The sequence below is a fragment of the Vidua chalybeata genome, chromosome 4 (assembly GCF_026979565.1).
Source record: "Vidua chalybeata isolate OUT-0048 chromosome 4, bVidCha1 merged haplotype, whole genome shotgun sequence".
In the NCBI taxonomy this organism is placed as follows: Eukaryota; Metazoa; Chordata; class Aves; order Passeriformes; family Viduidae; genus Vidua; species Vidua chalybeata.
In genome coordinates this window covers 68,858,916-68,877,965 of record NC_071533.1, presented here as the reverse complement: position 1 = coordinate 68,877,965, position 19,050 = coordinate 68,858,916, and the positions used below count along the sequence as shown (strand labels likewise).

Sequence of the window (19,050 nt, the reverse complement as noted above, 5' to 3'; positions counted from 1 at the left end):
GGTTATTATTACTGCTACACTTAAATCCTTCTGCTTTGATCAGCAACACAGTGTATAAACATAATATATCATAAAGACAATTCCAGAATAACATAGATTGCAATGTGGCACAGGAAGCAACGAATCATAGAAACCTAAAAGGGAAACAATGCTAAGCAGAAGCTGCCCAGTCCCCAGTCTGGAGTGCTAAGCAGAATAGAATCTTACCTGAACCTTTTCTGTGGAAAAGATACAAAATTTTTATTCATGCAATGTAATGGATTTGTTTAATATGCTTACTCCATAAGGCTGGTGGTGTTTTTGCAGAAAAACTTATGTTGGTCTTCAGTAGAAATAAAACTGGAATTTACAGGCTGCATTTGCTGTAGGATATGGCTGCTTTGAAAGCACATCAGCAGCTGGAACAGAAATATTGAAGCACTGTTTACCACTTTAAAGAGTGTTAGGTGAAGCAGCCACTTGAAGAAACCCCAGGCAAGTCATACAGATAAACTTCCCAAATTTCACTACTCCTATCACCTGCTCTTAACTTCAGTTAATTCCTCAGTTCTGTTGTTTTATGTGCATTTTATATATTTATTTATTTATTACCTTGACTTACACTGCATTTTTCTGTGCAGAGACTATTATGCTAACATTTGAAACTGCTGAGTTACATTGATAAGGCCTAATTAAAACTCATCTTGAATTTTAATTTGATTAACTTGCAAACTTCTCATTTTCTGATTTACTGTTTATAACCCTTTTTAATTTCAGTTTGGCAAAAAGGTCAATTACGAATTTTTAAAAGCCAAGAGCATTTTAAGAATATGTAGAAAAAGACTTCAGCTGATTGAAAGTGACATAAACAAGAAAAAAATGTAGTGACACTTAAATATGTGTCACACCCCATTAAATGCATAATGTGGTCTTCAGAACCCCTAGAGCCAAATAATAGCTTAACTTGGAAATCATTATTCAAAGTATCCATTTGATCTTCAAAAGTAATTATTACATTTTTTTTAGTGGTTTTTTTTTTTTTTTTTTGAGGGGAACAGGAACTTCTTGCTTTCTTCATGCTGGGGCAGATCAGTACCAACCTGTTCAGTTCCTTTTTACATCCCTTCCAAGAGAAAATTGGATCCCTAAATATCATTAAAAGATACATTTATACAATTCACTTCAAATGTATTGTCTTGTGTGTCATAGCTTATTTTAGTGTTGTGTTAATCTGAAATCCTCTGTTTCTGACAGAGGATGAGACTAGGGGAGACACAGCAATTCAGTCTGCCTTTTTCCATAAATGTCACTCGTTTTATTCTTCCTCAAAATTGAGATTTAATCCTCCTTTGTCAACTGGTGAATAATCACAACATCATAAATATAAATTTTATCATCTTGAAAGTGCAAGAAGAAGCACAAACATGCTGTGAATGTGCTTTTACCTGCCCTGGCAGGTAAATCAAATGCCTACAGGATTTTGCTTGGCATCTTCAACTTCCATAAAAAGAAACTCAAGCTGTTGGGACCACTGGAAAGATCCAGTTTGTAGCTTCCTACTTTCATGGCCAACTCCTGTTCTTTCTCCAGGCTATCATGGCCCAGCTGCCCCAGGAGGAGAAGGCAAAGATTGCTGAGCAGGTGGAGATATTCCACCAAGAAAAGAGCAAGCTGGATGCAGAGGTGGCCAAGTGGGATGACAGTGGCAATGACATCATTGTGCTGGCCAAGCAGATGTGCATGATTATGATGGAAATGACAGATTTCACCAGGTAAGGACAAAATAAGCTGAGGAGCTCAGATGTGCCACATCTTCCCTTTTCTGCTGGATTTATACCCTTTTGAGATGATTTGCTGTGGTTTTGGGGATGCAAAGCGAAGGAGTGCTCATCATATACATTGCCCTGGGTATTTGTCCAAGTGGGATTAATCACATGAAGTTTTTGTGCTGTTTGCAAGTCTCTTTTATTTGCAGATCATTTTGCAAAGTTTGTCTGTGACCTTACAGACACTCCAGTGACATTTCATTTAGCACCCATCTAAATGCATGTGCCTCTCTGAACTTTCAACATTTCAGCACAATTTGTGTCAATCAAAAATAATGGCAAAACTATTTATATCATTTGAACACTGAACTTCCTTCCAAAAAAAATCCCAAATGAAATGAAACTGGTTTGATCTAATGCTTCGTGGGAGTCTGTCAGTAATGATTTTTTTTTTTGCTTTCATTTCTTGTCTCTGTTGATGTCTTATTCTTCTCTAATTGCAGAGAGTCAAATGGCCACTCATTAATGATACAATGTAAACAGAATTATTGTCTTTTACTATGGTCATATTGTTAATCACACCAGGGAGAAAGGTTTACAAGATTCTTTGAATTCCAGATCACCGTAGTAAATTAAATTTTGTACAGTGTTTATTTTTAAAGTGGGTTCAAAAGTTTAAATGGTAGTTATCAAAATGTGATTACACAAAACAGGATGAAAATCTTCCTGGTTTTTTTTTTTTTTTTTTCAGGATTAGAATCAGACATCCATTTATTCATCTCTTTGTGTTGCCCCATCCCTGGAAGTGTGCAAGCCCAGTTGGTTGGGGCTTGCAGCAACCTGGGATAGTGGCAAGGGGTGGAAATGGAGAGGATATTTTACAGAATTCTGTGTTACTTTTGTATTTGTATTGTCTTGGTGTCTCTGATCCTTCTGTCAGCAAAAAATAGAGTGAAATCTGCCCAAACAGTGTCATTGTATCATGGAAGGAAGAAATGATGTTCTAAAGCAACAGCCCAGAATATGCACAGTTTCTGCAACCTCCTGGACAACCTTTGATATATTGGCCATGAAATTATAATTGTATTTTCTAGCATCAAAAGAACAAAACTAACTTGAGAATGAGATAAAGACTACTGACACATTTGAAGTAAATAAAAAAAAAAAATCAAAGTGCACCTCTATCTGCATCAGATTCAATAACAAGTTGTTTAATATATTCCATTAAAACAGAAACAAGCCTTTCACACTTTTTTTGGTTGGCTGTAACCTCAGCAGTGTTAGAATAGAATAATTTTTCAAATGTATGGAGTTTGTGACAGTCAGAGCTGCTCATGTAATTAATGTAGAAGCGCATGAGGTCACCAAGAAGTATTTTTCCTGCAGTTTAAGTTCACCAGAAGTGGGATACTTGTATTTCATCTGTTTAAAGTGGCAATGAAAGTCTGGAAAGAAGATTAAAGTGGAAATATGTTTCAGCATGTTATTCTTGCCACTATAGACTTTGAAATATTCTAAAAATAATGCCGTGTTGTGCTTAGAAAAAATGCCTTCTCTTTAATTAAAAAAAAAAAAAAAGGTTGATCATATTGTCATTTTCTACATTAAAAAAAAATGGAAAATGAACTTACTTCCAGTTGAGACTCTCTCATGAGCAGCAGCAATTTTATTGGTACAAGCAGGATTAAAGTTTTGAGTCTGATGAAAACTCAGAAGTCTGTGGAGACCTTCTGTCTTAATACATTTTGGTAGCTTTAATGACTAAAATCAGAATTTTGTGCAACATCTTAGAAATATGGTGAAAGATCAGGCCTAAAGCTAATTATACATGTTTTAAGTGTAACATTCAAGTGTGTAACATAATGATTATGCTTCACCTCTCTTTATTTTCCAACAAAAAAATTGACAAAAAAATTTTCTAAAATGTGACACTCTTGCCCTAGACATGATGGGCTGAACATTTAGCACTGGCTTGGGAATCACATCATTTTGAAATAGTTGTGTATTCCAGGAACAGCGCTGGCTTAATGAGCACTTAAAAATGCATATACTATTAAGTACAGCTCGTGTGCTTGAAGGCACCATCGGACTAAATTGCCAGTGAGGCATTTTGTAAGGGAGAGGAAATACAGCAGACGGATTTCTTAATCAAGCTGTACTATAAAGTACTTAAAAGGCAAAAATGTAATAAATTAAGAAGACATTCGTGTTACTATTTTAAAAATGAGCACTAAACAGGGTCAGTAAAACTGGTGCCTTTCATGATTTATTGAGATTGTGGGTAATTGTCTTGTGTTTCACAGAGGGAAAGGCCCCCTGAAGAACACATCCGATGTCATTAATGCAGCCAAGAAGATTGCAGAGGCAGGATCCAGGATGGACAAATTGGCACGGGCAGTAGCTGATCAGGTAGCCCCAAAATGAGCTGAAATACAACATAACCTCTATGGATGAGTTGCCTTTTGCAGGAAAAGTCTGTCTTACCAGAAAATTACCTGTTGAGAGTCTGGATCCTGATCTTCCCATTGGATAGAAGTTGGTTCTTCTAGACCCATCAGCATGCTGCAGAACAGGAAAGCCATAAATTAGTTTCTCCAAAGCTCAGAAATGCCTGACTTGTTCCTCAGCCTCACTTCTGGGCCTGTTAGAATTACATAGAGACTCCTTCAGGTTGGAGAAGACCTGTGAGACCATCACATCCAAAATGACATTGCTGTTAAAAAAGCAGTAGGGAATTGGATGCTCCGTTCCCCTTGCCAAGTCCCTAGGAATGCTTAGATTCTTTTCAGCTCATTCTTCCAGCAATTTTCCCTTGATTTGGCTCTTTACTCCTTCAAGGTTCTCTGACTCTCTATTTTCTGGTTTGCCTCAGTGTATTGTGCATGTTGTGGGGTCTGTGTCCTCACTTCCTTTACCAAATTCATGTCACAGCTGGACAGATGACCTTGCTGTATATATATTTTCAGATTGGATTATCTATTGATCTGGAGAGCAAGAGGAAGCATCACATTAAAAGTCAAGAGCCAGATTTCAAATCCAGGTCCTACATAGCTAATTTTAGATTCAGGCAAATTAAACTTCACTATTTTTCCCTTTGTAAATTTCATACAGTTTCTTTCATTTAGTTTTCATCAAGAGAAAATTTTGCTGGAAATGGGAACTGGTAACTTCCTTTCCCCTAGTCTTTCTCTTCAAAATAAGAATGTCATTTTCTTCTTCAAGTAGGAGTGTGATAGTGTGTAACACACCCTGCCATGGAATATGGGCCAGAGTGGCAAAAAACCCAAAGCTGTCCATTTTCCTGTAACCTCAGAAATGTTTGGTTTAGATCTTCTTCAGCAGCAAGCATTTTTTCTGTAGTTAACCCATTCCAGTCCTTCAAATGTAGCATCTGTTCATTTTAACACAAGAAAGAAGAAATCCATCTGTCAGCTGATGAAATTCCTGGTCTGCGGTATTTGCAGAGGTGGAATATTTTAAAGAAAGAAACAGAAGGAGACTTGTTATGCTTAGAGTGCCCTGACTTGAGTCATATTTTAAATTTCAAGGTACTCTAACCCTAATAATAAACAGTGAAATTATTTTGAGAATGAAGTATTTGTTTTAATGCTTGCACTTCAATGATATTTCACAGAATTCTGGAGACCCTCATGCAATGTAAACTTTTTGTGGACAGTTGCATTTTTAATTTTTATTCCTATGAGAGAGCCCTTTTTTCACTCCAAGGTATTTATATTTAAAGCCTTAACAACTCTATTCCTTTCAGTTCCTAGACTTCAAAAACTGAGTAAATATTTTATATTAAATTGGCATCAGCAGGGAGAAGAGGTCTTTTAGGGATTAATACCTGAAAGGTATGGCAACTGTCTGAGGAAGAGAGGCTCTATAGTGAAGCTCCAGCTTTGTTTATTATTAGCTTTAAAGGGCAAGAAAAAAGCCAAGTGACTCCATTTGGAGTTATAGACAACAATATATCCAATACTTCACCTTGAGCACATTCCTTGCCAGCATTAGCTGCTGGGGCCAGAGCAGTGATCTCAAGGTTGGAGCTGTGATGTTGTTGACTCATATGCATTTAATTCTATCAGTTTATCTTGAAGGGCTCTGATTTTTTAATTGAGCATAAACTTTGTAAGGTGATAAAAAGGCAGATTTGCAATCTTTGTTCCCCAAGCTATGCAGGAACATTGTCAGTCAGACTTTGCTGGATAGCCCCAAAGAGTATTTATTGGAGACATGCTGTTAGCAGTAGGCCCTTTTAGCTCTGTTTCGTCAGAGTGAATTACTGAGGTCTGTTCTCCTGAGGCAAGGCTTGGAATATTAACTACAAGGCTGTTGTTTGTTATGCTGTTGATATTGTGAGGGATGATGCAGTTGCTATTAAGAGTCCCAGAGACTATGAATAAATTGTACTGGGGCCCTTTCTAGTTCTATTGATTATGAAACCCTCACAGTATCCAGCACATTCAACCTAATCTAATCCTCTGAACGTCTGAACAAATGCCAGGGGAGCTGCCAGGCAGACTGGAGTTGGCATTAGAGTGGGGGTAACCACTCAGAACTGGGTTTATATGGATCCATACTGGATGTTAACATGAATGTCCAGTGGGCAACCTGGAGTTTCAAGTTAAACCTGACCTTTTGGCTGTTCATTACAATTCCATAAATTAATGCAGAACAGAATTTAAAATTACTATTTTCATAATGCTAATAAAGAGGTTTCTCATTTTTCAGAAACGTAGAGTGCATCTTTAGTTTGCAATTCATAAATCTTGAGTTAAATGAAAGTTAGAACTTGAGTTTTCAGGTTTTATCTAGAACCTCATATAAGACAAAGTGGAACAGATCCACCTAATACACACACTGCCATTATCTGATTACCTGTCTCTAATCTCATGAACTCAGCTCCATCTAACCAGTATTTGTGTTGTCTGCAGTGCCCAGACTCAGCCTGCAAGCAGGATCTGCTGGCCTACCTGCAGCGCATTGCCCTGTACTGCCACCAGCTCAATATCTGCAGCAAAGTGAAGGCAGAAGTTCAGAACCTGGGAGGAGAACTCATTGTATCAGGGGTAAGCTGGGATTTGTGTTTAGCCATTTGTTTCCCATGTAGCACTTGAAAGGGAGAATTTTTGATTGCAATAATGTACAAACAAAAATGCATTGATTCATAAGCAAGTTTTGGGTTTTTTTTAAATTCTATCACCATTATTCCAGGCCTTACAATAACTTGCGTAAAGCAATTTGATTTTCCAATTACCCTTTGTTTATACTAACCTTGTAGAATCTTCATTCTTCCAAAAGAAAAGTAATTTAATAGCCTAGAAAGTCATTGCCAAGCTGTGACTATTATAATTATTTGGAGCTTTTGTATATTTGCTCATTATAAATCTTCTTTCCTTTGTTACTACTGGTAATTTCCTTCCTCTGTGCAGAAGCCAACTCTCTATGAAGTGCATATTGTTAAGATGGTGATGACTAATGGGATTCATTCACTCAGGTTCCAATGCACACTAGGTTTAGCAAAAGACTCTGGAAGGCCAGCAAAATATTTTAAATTTTGATGAATATGCTGTTTTCAAGTACTATTGCAAGCACAGTGATTATATACTCTAATACCACCCAGTTATTTCAATGAACTCTACAAACTTCTTACACACAACCTTTTGGAGAAATAAAGACAGGCAGCAGTAATATCATAAGCAATGAGTTTTTATATTTTTAAACTTATTTTTCCTTCTCCTGTTGGCCTTTGAGCCTCTGGGAGTATGCTAGAATCACAAATAAGCAATGATTACTCTTCATGATTTTTTTTTCTTTCACACTAGTTTAGCCCCATGACACCTTTGTTATCCTCTAACTCAAGTACAGACTGTATGTATGTAAATTTGTAACATATTCCACTCTCCTGAGTGGTTTCAAAATGATAGTGATTTGTGAGACCCAAGATGCTCAAAGCAAATTGTTCCCAAACATGGTTTTGAAAAAGCACCCTTTAATTGTTTAAGCCCAATCAAGTACGAAGATTATTAGGACAACAAACTTCATTCCATCCATGAGATTCCCCAGTGGCATCACTGGCCTTCCTCAAACATATCAGAAGTCACAGAAAGTGTTCTCAGTCACATAACATTTTTATTTTTTTTTTTTTTTTTGCAAAGCACTATAGAAGGTCTTAAACATTTGCCAGGCTTTCTTGGATCAGGCATTCTGAAGTCATATACACAATCCTAAAAGGAGCTGCTTAAAGGTTCCTGTATCTGTCCTGCAATTGGTCTTCACTTCTTGACGTATGTACGTATGTAATTTTAATACCTTGATCTTCCCACAGCAATGAAAAGATCCTCTTCCATTTTCCTGACACCAGCGGCGTGATCTGTCCTTGTATCACTGACAGCTATGCTGCATCGTAATTGCTATGATCTTTTCTTACCTCCTGCCATCTGGGTCCAGCCTTTCATACCCATTGAGTTGTCATGTTCATCTCTCTAAAACAATTCCCCAACTCAGTGCTTCTCCTGGCTTGGCTTTTGTGGTTGTGTGTGTTTCTTTTTTCGAGTCTCTTTATTCAGTGTTTGTGGATGCTGAATAAGCCATTGTGAACCTTGCGCATCTCGTCGTTCCTGGAACATCCCCATCCGTTGTGGAATTATAAGTGGCCAAACTGCTTGAGTTCATCATTCCAGTCTGGCATTGTTGGCACCCACTGCTTCCCAGGCTCCATCACCATTGTGTTTCTGTTTGGTGGGGTTTTCACAGTCAGTCTCAAAGGCAAAATGAGCTTCAACCACAGAATTTATATGGATCTGTTCCAAAGATTCGGTAAAACTGGCCTAAAGAAAATCTGAATAATGCCCAGCTTGCTTCTTCTGCTGGTGGTCTGAGCAGGAGGAGGTATAGTGAGTGGAACTCCTGTGCATCCCTTTGTGAGAGCATTATCTTGTGATCTGACATGCCCCAGTCAGTGCAGAGCTTTCCTGACAGTGTTTTCTGAGCTGCTGATCTTCAGGGTGCCGGGTACTGTATGCTCCTTTGCTATCCAGAGGTCTGGTATCCAAGTGCACATCCACATCTGCTTGTCTACTTGCTGCTTCTGCTTCCATCTTCTTCTTCATTCTCTCTTGGATAGCCAATTACAAATAAACAGTATTTTATTTATACTGAAATGAAATACCATTATTTGGCAACTTGCATACAGTACAATGGTAGAAGTACTATAGAAATCCAGAACTCAAGCTTCCCAACCCCTGAGTACAGACGTAAGTTTTTGTGGTTGTGCTATATTCAAGTGTTTTGATGTAAATATCAAGCACCATGACAATTACTACAATATTGTAATTTACTACTGTGTTTACAAAGAACCACAAGACAATTCAGAGCGATCCAAAAGATGACTTGCAATTCAGAACTATTATGGGGAGTAGGATCTCTGCTTGAATTTTTTCATTATTAAGAATATTAATCAATATTTATAAATGAAATGAATGTATGCATATGTATGTTTGAATCTTTGTGTGGGTGTATGCATACTTATATATAAAGGAAAGAGACATAAAACCAATTAAAAGCTAAAAGACAGATGAAAGCCACCCCACAGTCCTTACAGTTTTGTTAGAGAAAAATATGTTGCAACAACTTCAAAAATACTGTGTACATAACATTTAATGTGCCGTATGTTTTTTGATGAAACTTCTTTTTTTCCCCCAAGATTCAGTAGTTCAGTATGGTTTACCTCTGAAAATAAGCATAAAGCTGATCTCGTTTGCTTTTTTCCTCTATAGATTGGTATGATTCTAGCATAGCATATGAAGGGTCCTTTTTGACATCAGTGACTTTGCTGCAAATAGGAAAACAGATCAAAAAGTAAGAAAATGTCACAGTCCTGAATTTTGAATTATTTCAGTAAAGAACCCACTGTTGTTTTCCCTTTTCTTTCTCCCATTCCTTTTCCCCTCTGCTCTTTTTTCTCCTTTGGTCTTTCCCATCAGACTCCCTCCATGCAGATAGCAGGATCATTTTTCCCAGTTAAGACCTGGCAATTGGGAGTTAGCACACATCAGCTAATTCCACATTAATATTAGGCAGGGCAATATTAATGGGCAAGGACAATTTAGTCCGTCTGTTTATTCTGCCCTTTATGTTCCAATGTGAGGCACTTAATTCCTGATTCCAATGGAGTTTTGAAAAGTAAAACAAGGAAAAACCCTGATAGTAGTTCTTCAGTGAGGAGCCCTGGAAAATAAGCAAAAGTGGTGAGGAGGATGTTTAATAAAAACAAAAAGAAATTAATATCCAAAATTGCGAAATATTTCTGTAGATGATAGCCTTGGTCCTAATAAAACTCTCCTTGACCTTGGTCCATAAACAGATTTATGTTTCTGTAATTTTAGATTTCAATATTCAATTTCTAGTTCCCCTCTGAAAATAAACAACCTTCTTTAATGAAATTACAGAGTAAAAACACTTCAAAATAATTTGCTTTGTCTCTTGCTTTGGTTTATTTAAGGTAATGCATATTTGCTTCATAATCACTTGCAGTATTGTATTGGAATGAATCCTCTGAGGTGCTGAGAGTACACTGCTCTCAGTGAAGTAAATCCCATTTACATATACTTAACTCTTGCTGATGGCCTTGCCTTTTTGAGGGAGCTACTTTTGTTCAGTTGCTTTTAATGATGTTTCTTATTTAGATAAAAAAATTAGACTTCCAACTCTAGGGCTGCTTTATTTTTCTAGCATTTCTGTCTGCCTCTTGTTAGCAAGAGAATGACGATAAAACAAATCTATATATTAATTTCCTGTTCTAGAATAAATATCCACTTGTTCTGTTTACTGCTGCTCGGAAGCTGAACAGCTCATTTACCTACTATCCATTTAGGCTGTGAGCTTGCATTTTTTAAAGTTCTTGTTTATGTTAGTAGATTTGCCACAGTTTTTTCCTGTAGAATTAGATTGAGCAGAATTTAAGAAAATCCCTTATCCAAGGCAGCTCCTTATCATGTTCAGGTTTGATTTAGAGCTGTGCAGATAAAATCAGCTGTATTATCAGAAAAATTGCCAGAGTCTTAAACTTCTAAACCAGACAGATATGCAGTGTCATACAGAGTAGCAGCCACGTGCCTTTGAACACTGTCCAAAAGTATGGAATCAATAGCCAAAACACACTCCAAACATACACTTTAGCTGGATTCAGTTCCCAGTTATTTTCCAAGTCCTATTTATCTTAACATAATAGGCTCAACTGTGATGCCCAGAGAAGGATTCCTATATTCTGTTGAAGATACAAGACAGTGTAGGTAAGATTGTGAGTTTATCAAGGAGCTCTTGTTTGGTGAATTGAAGTGAGGAATTTAGCAGGAACAGGAAGGTGAAAGGGCTGGAGCCATCCCATTAGTTTAGGGTGGGACGTGATGAAAATTGACACAACACCTGGACTGGGAGGGTGGATACATAAAAGGATGAACAAATACAGATATACTGCAAAATAATTACATGTTTATTTGTGATCAGTGATAAGGTAACCAGAAAGAGCCTCATCAAATATGAATGAGCCTCATTATTTATCAGAGAAAAACAGTGAGCATCTAGCAGTTATTTCAGATGAGCTCAACAGCAGTTTCCCTATCAATTCTGCCTATGGATCTTACAGCTAATAAAAATGGCTTAAATATCCTACTTTTCTTTTAATTAAGGCTGAATTACTCTAAACTACTTCATACTGTAAAAACAAGTTGGTATCATGTGGACAGTAAAGTATCAAGTTATTGATATATAATATTAACTCTATAGACTCAAAGAAAAATCAGGTAGTTTGAAGTTCACCTGTTATTAAAAGAGAGCAAGGCCATCTTTCATTGAGTTTAGATTAAGAGCAGCTACTTAAGAGCCACTGATGGGTTGTTTCATTTCCCTGAAACAGAAAGCCTTTCTGGGGTGTTTTCCTTTGTTTTAAAGTTGGCAATCACAGAGAACTTTTGCATTTAAAATGCCTAAGAGAATGGGAAAAGTGATGATTTGGAGTTTGGTAAACAAACCAATTTCATACTTCTGAACCAGGCAAGAATTGAGGAGTATGTGAAAGAAAGGTTCCTGAAGGAAGAGTTGGTAAATTGACAAAACTGGGTTGGGTTCCTTCTCGTCAATATTCTCAACAGTGCAAAAAGGTTACTCAGCTAGTGACAAAATGAGTTTTTGCTATAAATTTATAACAGAAATAGAACAACTGGCTCACATATCCTTGTCTCTAAACTGTAGAGAAGTGGATAAGGAGCTGGCTGCATGGTCACACTCAAAGAGTAGTGAAGGGCTCACTGTCCAAGTGGACACCAGGGATGAGCATGTTCCTCAGGGGTGGTGGTGGGACTGGCACTGTTTAACATCTTTGTCACTGACATGGACTCTGGGATCAAGTGCACCCTCAGCAGGTTTTGTGACAACACTGAGCTGTGTGGTGCCATTGGCACACTGGAGGGGAGGGATGTCATCCAGAGGGGCCTGGACAGGCTGGAGAGGTGGGTCTGTAAGGACCTCATGCAGTTCAGCAAGGCCAAGTGCAAGGTCCTGCAGCTGGGTCAGGGCAATCCCTGACACAAACACAGGCTGGGAGGAGAATGGACTGAGAGCAGACCTGAGAAGAAGAGCTTGGGGGTGTTGGTTGATGAAAAGCTCCACACGACCCAGCAATGTGCACTGGCTGCCCAGAAACCACCCATTCCCTGAGCTGCATCCAAAGCGCCGTGGGCAGCAGGGGAGGGAGGGGATTCTCCCCAGCTCCCAGGCAACCAGCCACAGTATAAGAGGACACAGCCTTAAGCTGTGCCAGAGGAGGATTAGCTTGGACATTAGGAGGGATATCTTCATAGAAAAGGTGGTTAGACATTGGAACGGGCTGCCCAGGAGGTGGTGGAGTCACAGTCCCTGGAGGTGTTTAAGGAAAGAAAGGAAAGACTGGACAAGGCACACAGTGCCACGGTGGTGCTGGGTCATAGGATGGACTCAATGAGCTCAGAGGTCTTTTCCAGCCTAGTTGATCCTGTGATTCTGTGGAAGCAGAGGGTAAAGAGCAGCACTTAGGAAATAATAAGGAAGTAAGCCAAAGAAATAGGAGATATGAAATGTTCTGGGGAAGAAAGCCAAACCAAAAGCAAGATAGGAGTATGAAATCAAAGAATTGCAGCATTGGGAAAGGACTGAGATGAAGTCAGGACCATAAAATTGATAAACTCCACAATAATCTCTACTTGCCTACTAGAACAAGCAAGTAGAGAAAATAAAAAAACTCAGGGTCTTTATTTTGGCATTGTGAAAAGACAGCTTCCAGGACCGGAAGGCTGGGGCTGGGTTGTGAAAGTGAGACCTTGATCTACATGGTATATTCAAGTAGCTCATGTCATCTGCTTTGGGAGACATTAAAGACATGAAAAATACAGAAAGATGTTTTAGCTGGACAGTTTGGGTTGGAGATATATTTAAGTAACCTCTGCATAAGTGTTTGAGTGTATGCAGATATATTGATACATGTGAGGGTGAAATAAAGCCATAGTAAGTGCACTCAGTTCCAAAGTATATGGCTATGTGAGGCATATATACTTATACAGGTTTGGATAAACCTTTATCTGGAACAAATTTGTGTGAACTGACTAATTTAGGAGTCTCCAACTCCTGCTGGCACAGAATGTCCCTCAGTACACTGTCCATGAAGGGACTACCTGATGATGTGGTAAAATAAAAAATGTATCATCCTGACACGGAGTCAATTTACTGCTCCTAAAGGACAAAGGTACCAGTGAGTTATGCAGGTTAATCAAAATGAGTGCTGATAAAATCCCTCATGATCATATATCTATTATAAATTATGTATTTTACAGAATCTCTGTCTTATGGCTTTCTCAAAGTTAGAACGGTGAAGAATTCCTAATTATCCTATGAAACATCTTAAAGATTAATAAAAAAAATTAAAAGAAGCAAATAGATGTACCTGTAGTGTCTCTAAAGCTGTGTGCAACACCTCTCCCAAATATTTGACAATAATAGGAATTCAGTTAATTATATGTAGCTTACCTGTTGCATCCCAGTAAAGGGAGCATGGACCTGGAACTCAGAGAGTTTATGCAGTTGGCTTCCTTGGAGGGATCCAAGCCTGGAGTAGGCAGTGTAGCAGCTGAGAATATCTAGTGTTGGTAAGCAACTCATTTCAGGTTAAAAGTTATACAAGAGTCCTCCAGAGGTCTCTTTTAAGTGACATTTGTACAGAGTTTTGATTCAGCCAAGTGAAAGATCCTGCAGGATCTTGTTCCTGTGTCAGGGAGCTCACAGGGGTTTGCCTTTGTCAAAGGTGCTGGATTGGATGATAGTGCATACCCTGAGCTTTGGGCATCAGGGGGATCATAACTGTGATCCACAGAAAAAGCTGTGCAGAAGCCTCTGGAAAGGTTAATCTATTTTGCTTAGTGTATGATTGTTCCTTCAAAGAAGGTGGATGGTGGCAGACAGAGTTTATGTAAGGAAAAGCAGATGAACAAAGCTCAAGACACAACTGAAAACCCAACAAGAAAATATTTTTTGCACAATAAGCTCAGTTCTTTTGAAGTTCCAATTTTTTTATATAAGGCTATGTTTAGGACTATGAAAATACCTCAATTTATATGGATGCATGTATAAACACACATAAATATGAAACTATGTATCCTGCATAAATGGAAAGATGTTATCTAGAATTTAATTTGCAAAGCAAAATTACACTGCACTTGTCTTCATTATAATATACTCATGGAGACAAGAAGCACACACACCATCTATATGTCTGCATTCAGTAGGTTTAAATTTAGACAGGTCAGACTTTTATCCTTATTAAGAAGCACTTGGGCTCTGGGGAACCTGCTCTTGTGCTTTATCAAGTGACTAATATTCATGCATTTGTGAAGATTAAATTTATTGAAATTTCTCATTAGAACAATTTTCTGCAAAGAAAAGCATTTCTGACACCAAACAATATGAAACCATTTAATTCCTTGAAAACAATGTAAAATGTTACAGATTCAAGACTGAGGCTTGAAACAAATATGACCATAGAAAAAGGTTAGAGAACTATTGGAAATACTATTGTATGTGCTTCATTACATGCTGCATTTGCTTTAAAAATAGTAGCCACTCAAAAATTCAAGGCTCACCTGCTACAGTGGTTACAGCTTCACTTCAGCCTGTTTTCCTATTCCAGGCCATGCTGAATGAGCTGGGAAGAAAATGGGAATTTAATGGCTTTGTGATACAAAAATTACAGCAGCCCTACAATAATTAGCAGGGCTTAAAGACCATTCTAACACACCCTAAGATACGGTCCCAAAGGACTATTCCTGTAAGAATTACTATAAAGAAGGAGAGGACTTTGGTGCTATTTTATGTTCACTTGTTTTCCTGTCTTATTGCCTTTAAAAGAGATGGTTTGGGACCAAGCATCACTATTTTGTATTAAATAAGAATTCCTTTCCCCTGGGGCATTCTCAGTTGGCCTCCCTAATGCACAGCATAGATTTGCTAATAGGTTCATCACAGGGCCATAAATGAAAATGAGGTTTGTTTCTTGCACATGGAATTACGGGGGACTGAATTTCCATAATGACAGATTTAACCCACAATAGGAGATTTTGGACTGTGTTTCTTATAGAGAAGTACATCTTGTAGCTCTTGCAATTATTTAACTCCTTGAGTTGGAAAGTGGTGACACTAAATCCCACTTCTAAAAGTACTATCAGATTATGCTTTTGCAGATATTAAAAGAATAACAGCTGAAGTTCAGACTCATCAGTTACTTTGACTGTAATTGTGTTTCTTGACACCCAGAGTTGCAGACGAGTAACACACACACAAAGCTATTCACAGACAAGAAGATGTGCCCTCAAGGGAAAACATCAACAGGTTTTTCCAACCTGAGCAAAATCAACTGCAAATACTGAACAGAACAGCTTATAACAAAGTTTATTATAAACTCCACAAAAGAGATGTGTTTCCATTAAATGAGGGAGGTCATAATGGCCTTTAGGAAGAGAGCTAACTGAGTGAGGAAGGTTGAAAGTAGCCTTCTATCTTTAATCTCTGAAATATTTTCTTCCCCACTTGGGACATATTATTATTATTTATGTACCTCACAGAAGCAAAGGAAGAATAGTTCTGCTATCACATCTAATCTTACATGACTGATAAGCAGCTGCTTCAACAAAAAGGGTTTGTTTTGTGTAATGTAATTAAGACAGTGATATGAAGTCAAAGTAAAAAACTATCCAGTATCAGGAAAATCGATCCTAACCTCTTACTGTTAGATATTCTCAAAAGCTTTCTTTTAACATCAGTTCTTTCTGATTCTGACTAATACATCATCAAAATCTTGTGAACTTGTTAGCAGGTAGGTAATAGTATGTCTAGAAACTGAGATGAAGTATACAAGTAATGTGTGCTAAATCTCATCAAAGACCAAATGAGAATTCTGTAAAACTGGATTAGAGCATCGATATCTGAACCAAAAAACTGCAGAAACATTTTCATCCCCTTTTTATACCTGCAGCTGGGTTCAACATTTCCATTATCAAAAAGTTAGAGAAGTTACAGCTTTGTTCAGTGTCAGGTAGAATGTTCCATATTTCATCATTCCTTAACTATGACAGATAATGTACAAAAAGGATTTTCCCACTTGCCCATCATGCTGCTGCCCTAGAGCAGCTGGCTCTCTTTGGGTCAGAGGTGTGTCTGTGTAAAGCTCTCAGACTTTTATGATATGTGTCACTTTGGCATTTTTACATGGCCTTTTCCAGCTTTCATTTCAATTCCTTACAATCCACCCTTTTTTACCTTCTGTGTCCATACCAGTCTGGGTGATGCTTCTGCAGGGTTGGTTCTCTGTGCTCAAACTTCCCAGACAGCACCCAGAGGTACCTGTGTGGTGCCTGCCTTTCCCACCACCTGTTCATCCTTTTAAGCAAGAAAGAAACCACACTGGGATTTTTTTTCCATCAGATCTTTGAGGTCAAACATGGATCCCTACTTTAAGTTGATTTCTGGTGCCTGGGTGCAAGTGATTAAATCAATTACTTGACCAGCATTAATATAGTTTTCTTATGCTGTTAGGCTTAACTTACATCCCTTAAGAAAATATTTTATATTAAAGTCTTTATTTACTGTCTCTTTGCATTTCCATGCATTCATTTAATTAATCTTAATTGTGTTACTTGAAACATTTGGAAGATTTAGGCACTTTGTTGAATGTATGTACTTTTTAAAAATAATTTCATGAGCTGTATTCTTTCTCTGCTTTTAATCAGTAATGTGTTTAGGTCTATGTGCACAGCTCTTAACTTTACTCTCCACTTTATATTCTCTTTATCAACTACAGATATCATATTAAGCAGGTCAAAACAAGATTTCAGATTTAAGCAGTACTAGCCCCAAAATACCATCTGGGGTAAAATCTGTCACCCAATCTATTGAACTGTATATATCACATACATTATCATGGTTGAATTTTCCATATTTCTCCATATATCTTCTCTTTTTACTGGAGAATGTCCTTGGCCATACTCAGTCTTCCAGGACTTAATTCTGCTTTTTCCATGTTTCATCCCAATAAAAGACAATTTAACTCTTTATCTCTCTCAACTCTCTCTTTACAAGATCTTAGAGCTGCTGCTACATGTGTAATTTTGCTGATATTTAAGGTTATACCCTCCGAACATCCTTCTCTTTAAGGTTATATGCTCTGAACATCCTTCTCTTTATCAGAAGGAGCAACCTCACATAGACTCCATCAGGACTGGTGGTCATAGGAGTTTGAAATATGTTCCTACTTTATTTGGCAAAAACAACTGTGGTGCAGTAGTCAAGCCATAGGTTACCTAAGTTATGAATTCACTGAATACTACTTGGTACTTTTTACCATAAAAGCCCTTAAAAATTGGATTTTTCTCTTTATCAGGCCATTAGACATAAATATTAATAAGGAGTCAATTCAAGACAGGGGACAAGAGGAGGTTTTCCTCCTGCCTGTCTTCAAACATGCAAATAGTTTGTAATCAAGAGATGATGTACAGAGAAAACAGTTAAATTATGAACAGCACTGCCATCATTTAGCATTCCTCAGCTGCAGCCTAGTTTTGCATTGTGTTCCTGCAGTTACATCTCATCTCTAACAGCCACAATAACTCTTCATTTCGCCCACTGGGCACCCATTTTTGTTGAGTTTTTAGTCCCATAAATGCACTGCTTTAAAGCAACATCTGCAGATACTGCAGGAAAACCATGATGATTAAAGTTTTGAAGGTTAAGAAGAAAAATGCTTGACTTTGTTGTTAGGTGAAGTGATGTGAGTCACACACTTCCTTTTTTCAGTAGAAGGAAAAGAGAGAAAAACAAAGAACACACTGACAGAGCAGGGAATGCACATTAATCATTATTAAGACAGCAATACTAATCATTATTAGATTATAATTCACATGAACCTTGTAGCACCAAAAAGCCTGAGTGCTTATAATACACACTCTCAAAAGACATTTAAGAAGTATTTATTTTTCCTCTTCCAAAAGGGCAGGCTCTTACATTAGCAGTCTTTACTGGCACTGAATAAGTCCCCCATTCTCTAAGCAGTTTTATTTAATGGAGTTAGGTGTAGCAGCAGAAAAAAAAAATACACTCTTTTTTCAATTTTAGTCTACAGCTAGGTTATTAAGAAAATCCCAGTGGATAATATAAGCAATTATGTTTACTCCCAAACCTGCTTTTCCAGAATTTGGATGATAAAAATACCGTTTACAATAAAGTAGACTGAATATCCCATTTTAAGTCCTCCAGTATCAGTCTTTGGGATGTTGTTTGGGAAAAAAAAAAGTGTGCCTCAGCCTGTACGGCTGTCATTGTCTAAAAAATGTACATTTTTATAAACATCACCTCTTTGCAATTTTATTGCTATTTTCTGGAACTTGAAAGTGTGCTCTGTAAATAAATGTATGCCCAGAATTTTTATACTTCCCTCACTTGTTCTTTCAGCACAGTTTGTCAGTTCTCATTTTCAATGCAAGAAAAGCTCAATTCTTTTCCTGACCTCCCTCATGCAGTGATGCAGGAGGCCCAGCCCTCTGGATTACTCTACTCAAGGGTCAATCCACAGGTGTGAATTGGATGTTTATCCCACACAGGGGAACACAAGTGTAATTCCTGTTGCAATCACCAGAATTTTAGCTGCGTGCACTGGTGTGGATGTTTTTGTGCAGTTTGGCTGTACAAAACCACAGATAAAATAGAGTCACTTGGGAATCTATCGACC

At 37.8% G+C, this 19,050-nt stretch overlaps 1 protein-coding gene across 18 annotated transcripts in view; it reads left to right on the top strand.

Annotated features, from left to right (window-relative positions):
- Nucleotides 1–19,050, top strand: part of CTNNA2 (catenin alpha 2) — a 459,487-nt gene that overhangs the window by 423,547 nt on the left and 16,890 nt on the right. For all 18 annotated transcript variants that reach the window (XR_008430399.1, XR_008430402.1, XR_008430400.1 and 15 more), the window contains 3 exons: nt 1,570–1,751; nt 4,049–4,154; nt 6,683–6,817. Coding sequence is in view for 10 of the 18 variants with exons in the window: in XM_053940057.1 (XP_053796032.1) it covers nt 1,570–1,751; nt 4,049–4,154; nt 6,683–6,817 (423 nt within the window). In the remaining 8 variants the exon portion in view is untranslated. The remainder of the gene's footprint in view (nt 1–1,569; nt 1,752–4,048; nt 4,155–6,682; nt 6,818–19,050) is intronic.